Here is a 17,813-nt window from a genome sequence, read left to right as displayed (position 1 = left end):
CCATGAATTAACACGTACACAGATACGCTAGTGCGTCAGACGCCTTAGACTGATGATAGATTCCTTCTAATCCAGACACTTTCTGTCCCGATTTCTAATTTTCTTCCTGATTACTTGACATGACCCTTCCTTCTACAGGTATTGAGGGCAAACATCAGGCAATATGGGATTGTCATCTATATCTTTGTTCTTTTCTGTGTGTCAACAATGAATTACAACAGCAGTGGCTCGGACCGCGGATAGATAAACTGAACAGCAGATGGTGTGTTTACTACCTCTTTATTTCTGAACATAATCGCATACCATGCCTGATTTAATCCAGTAATAGCTGAAAAGTGGGACACACATATATGTCATGGATACGTCTAGAGAGGGCTATTATCTACAGCAACAGAGGTTTGGGGACGGCTAGACCACCTTTCAGATGTGTATGCATGAACTTGAAAATACATCCCGACTAAGAAGACAAGAAGAGAAATGAAAACAAATTAAGACACAGATAAAACTGAAAATCCTAAATAAATGAATAAAACATATAAAAGACTGAAAACACAGAAGAATGGAACTCCACAGAGACAGATTAAGAAATAAAAAGTGTCAGCACTCAGCCTGCATCTTAGCTTTAATGAATGTATTTTCTCTTAATTTTTTATGAATGTTGAGTAAAGTTTACCAGAATAAGTTATTCTGCATAAAACATATTCCATGCATATTTCACATTACCATAATGAGAATGAGCTGCGGTGCTGATGAAAAATTATTGATAACGCTTCCCGCCGAGCTGGGAATTTACCAAAGTGGCCGAATACTAAAGTGTCACTGGTTAGGGAAGCTTCTTCGGACAGCAATAACATAACGGCCATCAGTATGTAGACAAGGTGGAAAATAGTCATGTAAGCATCATATCATTCAAATGACTTGAAACTTCAAAGGTTTCTCAAAGAATTTTAGATCCTAAAATGTATGTGATCCTTCGGTTGTGATTAGAGATAAGTAAGCATACTCGCTAAGGACAATTACTCGATCGAGCATTGTCCTTAGCGAGTACCTGCCCGCTCGGAAGAAAAGGTTCTGCTGCCGGCGGCGGGCGGGGAGCGGCGGGGGAGAGCGGGGAGGAACGGAGGGGAGATCTCTCTCTCCCTCTCTCCCCCCCCCCGCTCCTCCTGCTCACTGCCGCAACTCACCTGTCACCCGCACCGGCAGCCGAACCTTTTCTTCCGAGCGGGCAGGTACTCGCTAAGGACAATGCTCGATCGAGTAATTGTCCTTTGCGAGTATGCTCACTCATCTCTAGTTGTGATACTTACCCCTGAACTAAGCCCATCACTATGCTACTCCCCGCACCCCCACCCCCTGACAAATACAACCTGTTTATCTGAATTTCCTTATTAAAGGGGTACTCTGGCAAAGACACATTTTTCTACACCTAACCCCCTCACTGATTGACTGTTACATTCTGAAGATCTTCTCTATGTATTATAGCCACTTCCATGCCTGTCTGATGCTTATCAGCCACCATCTTGATAGTGAAAGTAAATCAGTCAATCCCATGATGCAACAGCCCAGGCCATTTACATATAACGATTGTCGACCGAAATTCGCTCAAACGAACAAAAGTGTGTGACAATTGTTATGTCTAAATGCGAGCCATCGTACAATTTTCGTTTGTTTCGGCATACTGAAGGTTCCCTTACTTCGCTTTACGCCTAAACACTGCCTATCTAAACAATCTGCATAAGCGCAAACAACTAGCGGTGACATCACCTTGGTATCCCACAGCAGGCAGCACCATAAGTTATTAGCCACACTTCTGTGGGGAAATAGCTCCTCTGTGGAAATGCAGATAAATGACTGTATGGCAATGACCATATGCCATCTTCAAGAGGAATGGAGTATGGAGAATGTTTTCCCCACCACATCCTTTCTATGTCTCTGACCAATTCCTTACCCCTTGTGTGTCAGCAATGCAGTTCCCCTGAGGAGCAAAAACATGACATATGAACCAGGGCATCTCTTCAAAGTCTGCACAGCAGTTCCATAGTCTGCCTCTATGGTACAGGGGGCAGTAAGCAATCCAAATGAACAGTCTTTGTTGATTGGAAGTATCAGAAGGTCCCAATACTAAAACTTATCTGGCACGTGTAGTTGTATTAGCTCAGTTGACAGGAGCTCCGTACAGAATCTTCTCAAGAACCTGCACATGTGACTAGTGCATGAAGGGTAGGCCAGGGTTTAGGACTGGTGACACGGCCATAGTGCTCAGTTCACTTTCATTAAAAATAGAAAATAATCCGCTAACAGGATTATAGTAAGTGACATGCCCCTGAGAACGATAGAGGAACTTTGTATATCAGTGGTGTGCAGTCACTTCTTCTGGTATCAGACACAAAACCGATGACAAAGTTCACTTTGTGCGCCTGTCCAGAGTCCATAGTCAGGGAGTAGCCAGGTTCCTCTATTCAGCTCAGGGACATTATATGTGAGCAAGCTAAAATGGTCCCTTGACACGAGACAACTGTGAGGCGCACTAGCTAGTGCTTTTACACAGGGGTGATAGTCATTGTGGGAATAGAGGCTGAGTGGGCTGGAGATCGCTCCAACTGCCCGCCTCCATTCACAGTAGACTACTGGCTCAAACATTGAGGGACTCCTCTTTATACGGGCTGACAGTTGCTTGGTTTTTAGCTCAGCTAGTCCTGAACTGGCACACCCCAACAGGTTTGCAAAGTTGGCAAATGAGGGGAATGCCATTAGAAGATTTCCACTGCTGCAGCACAACATGGCCTCTAACCACCAGGGGGTTGTCTTCTCTAGTAAGACAGGGAATAGGAGGCTAGGGGGATAGAAAGGGCAATCTGCCACAAAGACCTGCATCATTGAGCGGTGTGTTGTCTTCCTTACACTTGAGTTTGACACATCGTGGAGAGGGTTAAAAGATTACTGGGAGGGGCTGGTGAGGATCCAGCGGTCATGGTACATGTTGGCACTAATGACAAAGTTAGAGGTAGGTGGAAGGTCCTTAACAATGATTTCAGGAAACTAGGATGTAACCTTAGGGCAAGGAAATCCAAAGTAGTATTTTCTGAAATGCTACCTGTACCACGTGCCACACCAGAAATGCTGCGGGAGATAAGGGAGGTAAACAAGTGGTTCCAGAGTTGGTGCAGGAAGGATGGGTTTGGGTTCCTGGAGAACTGGGCTGACTTTGCTGTCAGCTACAGGTTCTACCGTAGGGACGGGCTGCATCTCAATGGGGAGGGTGCAGTTGTGCTGGGGGAGAAGATGGCTAGAAGGTTGGTGGAGTGTTTAAACTAGGAACTGGGGGAAGGGCAACCAGAGAGATAGAGGGGAAGATAGTGTAAACAGAGATCTGGGACTGGGGGCGGAGCGGTGGAAGGGGTTAGTACAGTTAGAACTGGCAGAACAGTTAATAGGGATACGCGTAATATAAAAAATAATCCAAAACCTCTAAACTGTATGGTGACTAATGCTAGAAGTCTGACCAATAGGATTGATGAACTGGAAATAATAATGTCTGAGGAAAACTATAACATAGTGGGAATAACAGAGACCTAAAGCTATGGTTGGGCGGTGAACTTACAGGGTTACAGGGGAGGGGGTTGTCTTTATGTAAAATCCTGTTTAAAACTCGCACTACAGGAAGATATATGTGAGGGTGATGAACTTGTGGAGTCTCTATAGGAAAAGATACATGGAGGGAAAAACAATAATAAAATCCTCATTGGGCTTTTCTATAGGCCACCAAATGTAATAGAAGCTACTGAAAATCTAATATTGAGGCAAACAGATGAAGCAGCAAAACACAATGAGGAAATGATTATGGAGACTTTTAACTATACAGACATAAACTGGGAAGATGAATCTGGCCGTGTGCAGGCATCCTAAGAGGGGTGCAAGTTGGGGGGAACCTGGACAATAGTGACCATAATAAAATTAAATTCCACTTATCTTTCAACAGGGAGTTTTTACCTGATCAGCTTCTACAAGGAGGTAAGTTCTAGACTGGACTGCGGAGAGTCATTGGATCTTGTATATCTTGACTTTCCCAAAGAGTTTGATACTATGCCGCATGAAAGGTTAGTATATAAAATGAGAATGCTTGGCCTTGATGAGAATGTGAAAGTAACTATCAGTGATAGAAAGCAGAGGGTCGTTATTAAAGGTACATACTCTGATAGTACTACCATTACTAGTGGGGTAGCACAGGGGGCGGTGTGGGTACTATTTTTTTTAGTATATTTATTAGTGACCTAGTAGAAGAATTGTACAGTACAATAGCAATATTTGCAATTGATACAAAATTACACAAAGTAATTAACACAAGGGAGGACAGAATGCAGTTGCAAATGGATCTGGATAAGTTGTGGGATAGGGCAGAAAAGTGACAAACGTGGCTGTGACTGTAACAAGGGGGCGCCCTCTACGTAAAGAGGAAAGAAGATTTCTACACCGACATAGAGGGGGGTTCTTTACTGTAAAAGCAGTGAGACTATGGAACTCTCTGCTTGAGGACGTGGTGATGGAGAACTCACTAAAAGAGTTTAAAAGGGGCCTGGACGCATTTCTTGAGTATAATAATATTACATGTTATAGTCACTAATTACTTCAGAAGGGTCGGTGATCCGGGGATTATTCTGATTGTCATAATGGAGTCAGGAAGGATTTTTTTTCCTTAAATGAGGAAAATTGGCTACCTCATTGTTTTTTTTTTTGCCTTCCTCTGGATCAACATTGGGGGTAATAGGCTGAACTAGATGGGCATATACCCTTTTTCAGCCTTACATGCCATGTTGTGTTATTTGTCAGAACAGAGAAACATATTTTAGGCATCGCTATAACAATAATTGGACACAGAAATACCATCTTCTAATACTGCTCAAACCTCAGTTTATGTTGTGTTGATAGACTTGTTCTCTTCCGTATGAAATAAATGATTCAGGCAATGGTTCATTTAGATCTGATGTATGAAAATCACTGCAAATGAACTACATGAGTTCAATATATTTATTTTAGCTTTAATGCTTTATAACCAAATCAGGTCAGGAAACTATTATCACCATTATCGTTACCATGTGGTGCTTGAGAGTGTTCTCTGACAATGCAAATAAGCTTTCTGCCTTAAATAGATAGAATTATTTATTTATTCAACTATGGTAATTATTAATTGATTTACTTCTGAGAGAAGAATCTGCATAGTTCCAGAATTATCATATGACACTTGAGAATAAATATATGAAGTTCAGAAAGTACAGCAAACAATAACAGCGTGTTTTTGCCAATAATGCCGGGTTGTTCATACAATGTGACTGGTCAATCATAATCAGGCGCAAACTGTGCAGAAAAGGAGGTCGTGCAGCTAGCACTTTATAATGGAGATGGATGTCAACTACAAGACAAAACACAGGCCTCTTTTGTGGTAGAGAACTGATTAAATTGAAATAACGGTAGCGCATTACACGTGTAACAGAAAAACATATTTTGTACCTACGTGTTATCTGAAGTTCTAGCCATAGTATGCTGTAGAGGAACTATGAGGCCTCATGTCTGCACATATTATATGAGGCATAATACAATATGCAATGGAAAATGTTGCTATATGTTGAAATAGGAAGCACCGAGAGGTACAGTATGGGCCCATACATTTCTACGAGTGCTTTTTGACGAATCCATTCAGAAGAGACATAAGAAATAATACTGCTGGCTACGAGGCTGGAACAATGGTTAAGTGAAGTAGGCATGCGCCTAAGGCGCTATTCAACATGTGAGGGGGCACAATTTTAAGAAACACATGTTATTCCAGCCACTTTGTGGTACAGCTGAGCCATCTTGGTTTGTCAGGGACTAGACAGTTGCTTTAAATGTTGCAGGACTTTTACAATATCTACCTTCTGTCCAGTAGTACAGCGGGTGTCACCAGAATGTTTGGGTTATTGTCAGCTATTACAATGAAGGTGGGGGGGGGGCATTTGAGGCAACTGCCCTGGGTGCCAAAAGACCTTGAGCTAGTCCTGCTTGGCTGTAAAGAGAATAAGAACTAAGACCATACTACTTATTTAATTCAACCTGTCATCCCTTTTTCTAAGCGCACCATACTGAAGATACTCGCCACTCTTGGAAGAAAAAAAAGCAAAACTTTAGACTAAGTGATTCCAAGTATTTTGAAGAGTCTAAGTAATAATATGGCTGCAGGTATTTAATATGTATTGTGGCAACCTGGGGGTAACTCGCTTACAGAGACCGCCATCCTCTCCCTAAAGATGGTTGGCACCACTTTCATGGAGACGCTGGACAACTGGATTCTTCAACACTCTGGCGTCTGCCAGCTTTATTGCACATACAGGAAAGATTTCAGCTTCAACATGTTGGAACATAATGCAATTTCTTGTTTTCCAACCAATTGTGCTCTTGTCACAATCCCCTACCAGGGTGTCTAGGGGGTGTCTTTTCCCATCAGACTCACAATCTGGGCACAGTCTGGTCCACGCCGGACCTCAGGCTTGCAGCTCCTATGGCTGCGGAGCCAGCGTCTTCCTCTGGCTTTCAGCAGGGAACTCAATGTGTCTGGAGGTCTTACCTCCAGACACACCAGTACAGCTGCCCCTGCTGATTAGCACACAGAATGCCTTTTTTATGCCCTCTGCAGGCCATTCTGTGAACTACCTTGCCACAGCATATATACACGTGCAGCTTCTTATGAAAACAACTTTGTCCTCATGTGCATGCACTATGTACCACTACCCACTATGCCTCATCCTCATAAACAGTGTGGAGCTACCCCTCTCAATCAAACGCATAACCCTACACAGTAAACTATACACTTTTTCATCAATCATCTACTGAGGTTTCACGACAACGGTTTCATGTAGTGATAAAATCTTGATTTAACAAATTCCAAACTTAAGTCCTATGATAATATGGTAGGTCTTCAAATATACAATAGCGAAGAGGATTGCCAAGCTGCGCAAGCAGAGAGAATGAGACAATGAAGGGACCTACACATTGGTTTGTCCTGAGTATTTTCTGCATGTATTTTGTTATTGATTGAGAAAAGGAAATAGTGTGCAAAAATGGGTGGTTTTATTTTTATTTTTTTACGTAGATATTTTTTGACTATGTTTATTTTTTTACCTACTTGTAGGGGACTTGAACCTGTGACCCTACAATTGCTCTGATAATGCAGCGCAATTAATTCTGTGCTGTAGTGTATTCTCTGTATTTTAGCTCTGGAAAGCCATGGGAATCGCATGTTTGGCATCTAGCTGCATGGCAACCCATCGGCCCTACGTGATTGGATAACAAAGGGCTGATGATGACACAGAGGGTTCTCATTTTTCCTGATGACTACTGACATGCCGTGATCAACGTTGATCAAGGCATGTAAGGGGTTTATGGCAGGAATCAAACGTCTCTGTGATCCCTCCCGTTGTAGCAGGATCAGGCTGTCAGTTACAGCCGGCTCACGTTGCAGATAGCATAGGCTCAGATCCTGAGCCCACATTATCTACATGCCGTACATGTACATCATGGGGCGGAAGAGATCGTAAATAGTAATATTAGTTTTTAGAAGTAACAGACACCTTTAAAATTAAAAATGGTGCTCAAAATTGTTGCATCTTCCCAAACTTTATCTGGAAGGCCATACCAACCTATTAATGATATCTACTTACATTTGCAGGATGGTAGAAGGCAGGACCCAGTGTATTGTCCATTGCAGGTGGACTTTGTCTGACAAGGGAACCATCAAGAGTTTCTTCATAACCAAAAGCTTGACCTGGTGTAGGGATGGATGGGGCTCCAGCATTTTGCTGCTTTGTCAGATTGCTTTTTGCTCTCTGTGTGGAACATAACAAGTATTTTGCTTTAATTAATAATTCAAAGAAAATGGTTTTGCTTACCTCCATAAAACAATGGCTATTCTTTCAAGGCAAGTTGTGCAATTGCTCTTTGGTATGTCATATGTTATCATGACCTCTGTTAGGAAAGGAGAGCTAAAAACAATGTACATAGAAGAAAGGGGGGCTCATAGCAGACTAGTGTTTGTTTGCTCTCCATGTCCTTTAGATGACTCTGTGGCCAATTTCCCAGCGCTTTCTTATGAATTAAACATTTTTTTCTGAAGGTGGAAGCTCTGCATAAATGTTTATACCCCAATAGCAAAGAGCATAGGACCAACTAGGGTAGGGACTCCTCTCTCCAAGAGCCCCGTAGCATTGCATCGTCTGCAGTGGACCACAAGTAAGCCCAGCCTAAGGGCTCAGTCACACGGGCGCATCGGCACCCGTACAGCGGCGCCGATGCGCCCGTGTGACTGACAGTTAGAAGACGCCGTACCTGAAGACGGCCGTCTCTCTCCAGCGCTGATGAAAGAACACATGACCGGCAATGAAGCCGGTCACATGTTCATCCTCCTGGCGCTGCAGAGAGACGTCCGTCTTCAGGTACGGCCGTCTGCTGGCTGCAGTAACACGGGCGCCGATGCGCCCGTGTGACTGAGCCCTAAGATATAAAGACATTTCAGTTGCGTAGCTGCTTCAGCACTGTTCCTATAGTTTAAAACCACAGATTAACATCTGACTTGTAAATTGATTAATGTTAGCCAAAATTAAATAAACTGATTAATGTTAGACAAAATTAAATTACACAAGCTCTTGCCAAGAATGTACAATATTATAATTAGTTAACAAGAGTCCAATAGTTGTGACCAACATTTATTTTATTAATAGAGGAGTTCCGATACGCCCCGGCGTCTCTATAACATGATTTAGCGCTAAAGTACTGTAGTGTAAAAGGTTGGCTTCCTATGGTGTCTATAAGCATCTATAGCTAATGAGTTTAAAGATAATTGGCAAACAAATGTTGCAGCAATGCATTTTTATTATTTCCTTAATGCAAGCATGCAGAAAAGGAAGTAGAATAAATGTTCTGACATACATGGGAGTTACATACATGACTTTTCTAACATGCTCTTATTACTGTAATCATTCTTTTCGCAGCAGAAAAACGAAGAGAAGAAGCTTTATATTTTTGGGAAGCAGAATCTCTCTGATGCAGCTCAGACATTCTGTCAGCAGGAGGAGAAGAAGGAAAAGGATAGTGTGGCGGTTTGTCGTAAGCACTGCTGCCTTCGTTAGCACTGGAGTTCTATGTTCAGATGTGACCAATGGCAACATCTGTATGGAGTTTGTATGTTTAATTTGTGTTTATTCTTTTCCTCATCTGGAGAAGAAAGAATAAATGTGCTGGTTCAGTTGTATGTTCATATCTGACAACGGACAACCTATGTATGGGTTTTTCAAAGACCATGCAGATGTTGTCCTTGGTGAGATTTGAATCTAGGACTGCAAGGCAACAGTCCTAAGCACTGAGCAACATTCATTGAAGAGGTTGTTCCACGACTGTTGCTCAGTGTGCATTATGGGAAAGCTGATATTCCAGCAATTTTCAGGAAAAAGTGTGTTGGGTTGACCTGATCTGATTTTGAGAAAATCAGCTTGATTTTACCCGCCAACTGATCACAACAAGCAACCCTACTGATGACTATACATGGTGAGAGGGACTGTGGAAAATAAATTGTGATTCCATCGTGTTTTATGCCTCATGGTTACTCCTGCTTCATCCCCGTAGCATTACTTTTGAATTGATCCTATACTCTGACATCATTGCATTATTCCTGTATTGAAGCATCATGTTAGCTACATGTGACATCATTATATCTTTTTTTCCTATGCTGAGATGTCCCCATTTAGATGGTGAATTTTTGTGTTATGCATGTTATAATACCATACTGTGCATTATCTCTGCACAGTGAATTACTTGTTGGTATAACCCTATAGAAAGTGCTGTAGATTATACCTATACTGTGACTTCACTGTGCACATTATAACTGTGAGGTAACTGCACTGTGTGCATTATAGCACTATATACTAAAACATCATAATCTACATATTCCTGTACCATCACATCACTGTGTGCTTTATCCCTGTATAAGAGTGTATTTATTTTATAAGAGTAGAGATGAGCGAGCACGCTCGTTTAAGGCTGATGCTCGATCGAGCATCGTTCTTGTCGAGTAACTGATTACTTGATCGAGCACCATGGTCAAGTAATCAGTTACTCAACCAGACCGATCTGCGGTTGAGCATCAGCCTTAAACGAGTGTGCTCGCTCATCTCTACTCATGAGCCTGCAAATTCCCTGTGATTGCAATGTGTTTTGCAAGAATAAAGCATTGCTGCAACCTGTGATTTTCAAGCTCATTTCTCATGCATGTGAAAACTGCATGTTGTTTGAATAATAAAAATAAATAAATCGCAAAAATGCGATTTTTTTTTTTTTTGCAGATTCATTGAAAATAATGGGCGATGTCACCTAAATTTGGACATGCTGCACTTTGTATTTCTCACTGCAGCACTGCAAAAGAAAAGTCGCTCATGTAAATAAACCCATGGAAAATAATAGGTTCTATTTCCGTGCACGGTTTGTGTCTCTTGTAACACACAAAACTTGTATAGAAAAATTGCCCATGTAAATGCCCCACAAAGACTTAAACAGACGTATGTGTTTGCGCACATTTTTGTGTGCGTTAGACTCACGCCCGCAAAACGTGTCAAAGCAAACCTATTGATTTAAGTCGGTTCATTCTCATGAGCATGTTTCTCACGAGCAAATCCTGCACACAAGAAAAGATAGGACATGCCCTATATTTCTGCATGTTACACAGAAAGCTACAATAGAAGTCTATGGCAGAATAAAAAAATCAAGGAGAAGGGTGTGACACTGTGGACAACCCTCGTTCACACACAAATATACTTTGTTGCGGTGAGCGTATTTGCGCATATGTTCGGCTGTTAAAGCCCTAAAGAAAACTAAAATGATCACACACTTTGTTCTGAAGTTGCTGCTGAAAATGTTCATGCTAGAGTGGAGCCCCATTACAAGATTTTCTCTGGGGCACCATGGTTTCTCGTTACAGCCTTGTGTCAGCAGACTGCGAATTAATTGTAGCTAATGAAAAACAGTTGCTGTTTTGATAATATATATCTAATAAGGAATTGGTGTGTATGTATTCCCAATTATGTAAGTGTAAAGGCCCATTTACACACACCGATAATCTTTCAGAAGATTGAAAGATCAGCGATCGTTTTGCATCAGGTACTAATAGGCACTAATTGCTATTAGTACTGTATCAGCTTCATTTGCATGCAAATGAGCTTCTGGGAACTGTTGCAGAACTCAGCAGGAGGTCTGAGCTTTGTAATTAGCTCCATTGTTCAGCCATGGGCTGCTAAGAGAAAACAATGACATCCTTAGCTCCATGTGGAGAATTCAGCACCATGAACAGCATACACAGTGTGCGGTCCTGCTTATCAGCTGTTATGCTGAATGATGGTTTTCAAGCTGAACTGAAAACCATCATTCTGCAGAAAACTGAAAGATGGACACATTTAGACACAACGTTTATTGCTCAAAAGATGGCTTCAGATAGTTGTGTCTAAATTGGCCTTAAGTTTACCAAAGGTGAACCTATACTTGGTTGTAGTCAGTGTGCTGTCATGCAGTAGTCTGGCTGTGTAGTCTGAACTGCCCCCTAAATGATTTGTACCAGGTGCAAAAGGGGAACCCAAACCACACAGCCAGACAGCTACACAGCAACTAAATGATTTCTAAAATGTAATGTAACTCTGTGCTGATCAAACAGTGCTAAAAATCTACTTAAAGTATATTCCAAGTTTATTTTCCGATATTCAAACTACTTTAAAAAAAAGTCCTTTTCAAAGTGAGATGAACTTCAGGCAGGAATGCTGTTGTCTGTATTCTGATACCATATTTCAGCTGTCAGCTTCTGCCAGCTATTTATGAGTCTCCTCTCAGCATACCCCAGTGTTTATCATTTTAATATTGTATACTGCAAATTTTCCAAGTTGAACTGTTACTGCTTTCATGTGTCTTTATTATTCTTTCAGAAAAAAATGCATTTTTAATATCGTCATCTTTTCTCCTGCCAGAGTCCGTTACAAAAGCTCATCTTCTTTTGACGAATGTTTAGCCATGAAAAACAGTACACAGTTTTAGGCTCTGTTCACACTGGCATCGAGATTTCCATTCATAATGGAGCCATGACAGCTTTGATGGATCTGTGTTCAAAAAGATCACAACAGATCCTGATACCTTTGATTTTACTTGGCCAACTTGGGGTGCCGAAATTCTTGATGACAAAACACTGGAATCCTGATAGACAAAAAAAGCTACAACAACCGATCAATGTCTTTTACAATTAGTTCCCTCATCGCTCAATAGTAATTAAATGAAGTACGTACGTTGTGAAGTTTTGGAGAGGTCTTCTTTGTCCCATCTATCTCCATTTGAAGTTGCGGGTCATACGCACCGGGTCCAGGCACAGAGGAGGCAGATTCTCGGAAACGCTTTTCTTTGTTCTGGATAGTTTGTCCTCCTTTCACCTTTTCCTAAAAAATATTACCCATGGTTGTTGTAGTGTAACGCAGGAATAACAAAACACCACATGCCAGCTGGAACAGCTGTACAGAGGCATCCGAATGAAACAGGATAGTTAATAGCAAGCAGCAACCAAGCTTGTAATTGTTAAAATAAATATGCTATTCAGTATAATATATTCAGAATAATGCTACAGAGCACTTTTAAAGAACTTGCTAGCAGCCTAATTGTCTCATTTGTAAATGTGACGAGGTTGCACAACACTATAAATGTAAATATTTTTCCTTCTTAAAAAGTGTCTGTAATAAAATGTTATAATTGGGCCATATATACTAGTGCAGAAAACTAAAATGTTGCATTAGTATGGAAAATGTGCACATTCTAAGCAGCAAATTACAAAAATCACAAGTCCCTATTTTATTCCTGCAATCTGTACAAATATTAAATCATTTTATGCCATCACTGAATTACCTACACAGTGTATAAGGCCGGCATGTCGCACCCTAACGAGCCCCTAACATCCGGCACTCACAACTCTGAACCCAAAACCCAGGAACAGCGTTCTCCTTATAGATGGTAGTTCAAATTTTGCACCCTATGAACCATAAATGTCTAACAAATGGGGACTCCAATACTGATGTTCGTACTTAGGGCTCAGTCAGATGGGCGTTTCTATGTGCACATGTTACTTGCATTTGCGATCCGCATCTATTAAGAACCAATGCTTTTCAATGGCAGCGGTCACATGTCCGATATTTACCTGCGCTCAAAAATGCGCAGCGGTAAATATAGGGCAGCAGATTTAAAAACGCAAGTAACTGCGGCATCTGTCTTTTTTGGATGTGAAACCCCTGGATGTTGTCTCAATGGGGCCAATGGCAGCAGCGCCGACCACATTGAGAACATACAATAGGCTGCCGGCAAGCCTTGCAGTGATTTTCGTGGAAGGGCTTTAAATATAAGCCCTTTCCAGAAAATCATCCCTAAAATGTGTATAAAAATAAAAAATATATACTCACCTCTCTGCAGATGCCGGGGCTCAGCCGCGTCCAGCCAGGTCTTCTCCCTGCACTGCTCTGAAGTGCTTTCAGCAGACTTAAAATCCCCGCCTGCTGAAAGGGCTACCTGTGATTGGCTGAGCACTGTGGTCAATCAGAGGCAGCACTCAGCTATTGAATGACAGCTGTGGCAGGGGATCGCAATTTTCTCTGTATGTCAATGGGGCCGCCGCTGCCGCCGCCGGCCCCATTGACCAAAGGTGAAACCCCTGGATGTGACAGCATCCAGGGGTTACACATCCAAGAAATCCTCTGCTGCAGCTGTCACAACCACAACAGGGGATAGCAGGCAGCGCTCTTTATGTGCGCATAAACGCAGCCAAGTGCGTTTTTTTCAGCGTGACGCCCGCTTCGGTCAATGCGAATTTTTGTGCGTTTGCGTTCTCGCGCAAAAAATGCACACATAAAAACGCCCGTCTGACTGAGCCCTTATACTGTTCCATTCGACTCTGCCTTGCTACTCGTCCCCCTTTCAGCAGGTCTGTAATGATGGTGCATCCTGTTAAGGGTCCATTCACACAAGATGCACAAAACTTGTACGAACATACAATGGGTGTATTTACATTGGCAATTTTTCTCACCCAGCGATGCTGCGAAACAGAAACATTGCAGTATGTCATATTTTCGTTTGGGTCTCGCATGAGAATAGTACATGCAAATGTGTGATGTCCCGCACATCGCACAGAACTCGAACAAGGTGGTTGTGTTCTGTACATTGTGAGTCACGCCTGAGAATGTTGGGCCTGACTCACTCTCACCCATGTAAATGCATCCTGAGGGTTCCTTCTAATGAACGTGACTAAGTCCTGCTATGCATCCATGATAATCACGGGACGAAATGAAACCATTGATTTCAATCGTTTCGTTTCCATTAGTGATATTCTTGCCCAGTAAAAGTATGGGCGAGATAAGATAGGAATTGCCCTATCTTAATCACATGTAGTGAATATAACATGCAGGAAAGATAGCGCACAACCTATCTTCCCGCAGTTTTTTTCAAACTTGCGCAGAGTTTGAATGGCCTGGGAGAAAAAAGAAAAAACTGTTCACGCGTAGCTATGCTCCGCACATGCCCTAAGACAAGAAACTAAATATCTGCATCTTTCTCATCTGTATAAGGTTACAGTTAAATGAGTGTGCGCAAAATCGGACCAAGAAACCCAGACCGATATCGCACTTGTCAACGTGCGTTTAACTGCGAACACAAGACGTTTTTAATGTAAAAACACCTTGCATCAGTTCTCTGAAATTCCAATTCTCGGAGGAGCAGCAAGTGTTTCACTTTGATTTCAATGGGATACATCACATCGCACTCTGACTGGTGGTAGTTCCAAACCGATGTGGGGTATGTTCTCATGGCATCGGTGGTATCTACTGGTCCACCTAAACATGTCATTAACTGGTGCCTGCTACATTTCATTGCTTGGTGACCATTTACAACTCTTCATGTACCCCCACAATGATTATACATTCAAGCAGGATAATGCACTGTACTATTGAGCCCAAGTTGTCCAGATTTGGTTTGAGAAGTATTCCGGAGAGTTCCTAAGATCAGTGCAGCCTGCATGCCCAACACACGTCCAATCAAACATGTATGTGATGTGGTGGAGAGGTTCATACACACCTGAGACCCTGTATCTACAAATACTATCTCTATACATTGGGTCAGTGGGGCTCTATGAATGCATTCAGAACATACTGCACCATGGATGTAATATCCAAAAGTAATGTGCACATGCTGTTAGGGACCTTTCACATGGGATGGAATTACCATGCAGGACATAGCCAGCTGCGGAATTAGACCCCATAATCCAGCTGCAGATTTTGATGAGGAATTGCAGGCAGGTTAAACATAACATATTATGTTAGGCCGAAAAAAGACATCTATCCATTCATTTCAGCCTATTACCCCTTCAGTGTTGATCCAGAGGAAGGCAAAAAAAACAATATAGAAGTAAATATTTCCCATTTAGGGGGGGAAAAATCCTTCTGGACTCCAATCAAGCATTAAAGGGGTTGTCCCGCGCCTAAAGTGATTTTTTTTTGCCCATTCCCTCAGTACCTGTAAAAGAATACTGCTGCCAGGTGTTATTAAAAAAAAAAATTCCCTTACCTGAATCCCCGTTCAGCAACTTTAAAAAATCTTCTTTCCAAGATGGCTGCCGCTGGTCTTCTCCCACAATGCACCACGGGTCTTCTCCCATGGTGCACTGTGGATGTTCTTCTGCTGTCTGAGCTCCATTGCCGATTCCAGCCACTTCATTGGCTGATCGGCACCATGTGATGGGGCGGAGCTACGCGATGATGCTGAAAAGGGGGAGGAGCCAGGACGCCGCTCGTGAGCAAGGACCTTCCAGAAGGGGATTTCTCTCTGCGCAAGCGCGACTGTTCCGGCGACCAGAGAAGCAGTTTGCTCGTCGCCATGGAGACGGGGACGCCAGCACCAGGAGGGGGTAAGTGTATAACTTCTGTATGGCCAATATTTAATGCACGATGTATATTACAAAGTGCATTAATATGGCCATACAGAAGTGCATAACTGCACTTGCTTCTGCGGGACAACCCCTTTAAGCCATTTTCAATTTCAAATCAAAATCCCCATGTTGTGGTGCATCGCACAATCTATTCTGTGTAAAAGGTCCCTTAATAGGAAAAGTAGCTGCACCCCTAAATGCCCGCTCACTGACTACAAAGGCTTGGAGGGAACATTGATCAACAACACATTTTGCAAAAAAAATGAAAGAATGTAAGGATGTTAGAAGGAGAAACATAGATTAAAATGTCTTACATACAGTACCAGAATATAGAGTATTTTAGTGTATAGAAGTATTACAGCTTATATGGAACACAAGCTGTAATACTACTATACACTAAAATATAACAGCTTTGTGGATTTCAGTCTCAGCCATTAAAGTGATTGTGTAAAAAATGGCAATTTGTATAGTAATCAAGATAAAATTAGATGGGCAGATGGTTTACAAGCGGCTCACAAACTCTCAGAGGGCTTCAACAGGCAGAAGTGGAGTGACACTAACTTGTATTCATAGCCTTCAAGGTTTCTATATCTCTATTCTCATTTGAATCATGTCTACTTCAATATTAATTTCACCTTTAAATTAAAAATTTCATAGTGGCCTGGTCCAGGTGCAGCCGAAACTGTTTGCGGGGCATTACAAGTGAAATCTCGACTTGCCGATGATAAAAAGGGGGCATATCCTGCTAAAGAAAACATACAATGTTAAAAATGGGGAAAAAAACAAGTGAAAATTAAGACAATGTAAAAAAACTGGAATGTTAAAGACCTAATTAATATAGAAATAATCAAATTAGCATATTTTATGTATGACGTAATTAAGCATACTGTATTTCTAATAATCATGTACAATGCACAGTGTTTTCATCATGTATAGAAATAGTCCTGGCTTTAATTTAGTCAATGGCCACAATTTCATATGAGTGTATTGTATGTCCATGCCATGTCCGTATTTATATTGCCACTATTGAGGATTTCGTTTATGGGGCGTTTCACGTGGTCGTATTAAATTTTATGGTTGCTTTCTGCACAAGTGAAATGGGCCCATGTGCTCATGGACACTGCCATATACTTACTTCCAGTTTGAAGTACACTCATTGTAACAAAAAAATCAAGCACCTAGAAGTTTTCAAAGGAATTGAATGAAACTTTATATATGATGTTAATATAACTAAGTGATTACAATATCAGAGCAAAAAGATAATTTATTGCATAAAACTGAACACTTGAAGGGAGACTGTTGTACCGCCTCTAGCTTGGATACAAGATGCGATACGGGTGGGCATGGAGGCTCTAGTACCCTGTTGTATGCCTCTAGCTTGTATAGAAGATGTAATACGGCCGAGCATGAAGACTCTAGTACCCTGTTGTACCGCCTCTAGCTTGCATACAACATGTGATATGGACGGGCATGGAGGCTCTAGTACCCTGTTGTACCGCCTCTAGAATAGGTTATCAATAGTTGATTAGCAAGGGTCCGCCACTTAAGATTGCCGGTAATCATCTAATGTTAGCCTCCGCACTCACAGCAGTGCGCCAGATGTTGACAGTTCCATCCATATTAGGGTCAGAGCTTGAAGTGCAACAGAAGGTATAACTCCTTTTTTATAAAAAAAAACTTTTAACATTTTTTATTTTAAGTTAAAAAACATTACTTTATTTTTCCTTTATTTCCTTGAACAAGTGATCGTTTTCTCACTTGTACAATATACTGTAATATTTTGGTATTGCTGTATATTGTATTTATG

At 41.7% G+C, this 17,813-nt stretch overlaps 1 protein-coding gene across 3 annotated transcripts in view; it reads right to left on the bottom strand.

The window, feature by feature from the left end:
* The window catches only part of STPG2 (sperm tail PG-rich repeat containing 2), a 639,920-nt gene that overhangs the window by 613,288 nt on the left and 8,819 nt on the right, over positions 1–17,813 (bottom strand). For 2 of the 3 annotated variants that reach the window (XM_066574018.1, XM_066574019.1), the window contains exons 3-5: positions 16,642–16,751; positions 12,339–12,485; positions 7,689–7,853 (exon numbers count right to left, since the gene is read on the bottom strand). In XM_066574018.1, coding sequence (XP_066430115.1) covers positions 7,689–7,853; positions 12,339–12,485; positions 16,642–16,751 — 422 coding nt within the window. The remainder of the gene's footprint in view (positions 1–7,688; positions 7,854–12,338; positions 12,486–16,641; positions 16,752–17,813) is intronic. The other variant, XM_066574020.1, reaches the window with a different exon arrangement.

The sequence above is a fragment of the Eleutherodactylus coqui genome, chromosome 7 (genome assembly GCF_035609145.1).
Source record: "Eleutherodactylus coqui strain aEleCoq1 chromosome 7, aEleCoq1.hap1, whole genome shotgun sequence".
Lineage (NCBI taxonomy): Eukaryota > Metazoa > Chordata > Amphibia > Anura > Eleutherodactylidae > Eleutherodactylus > Eleutherodactylus coqui.
This window is presented reverse-complemented; position numbering and strand designations above follow the sequence as displayed.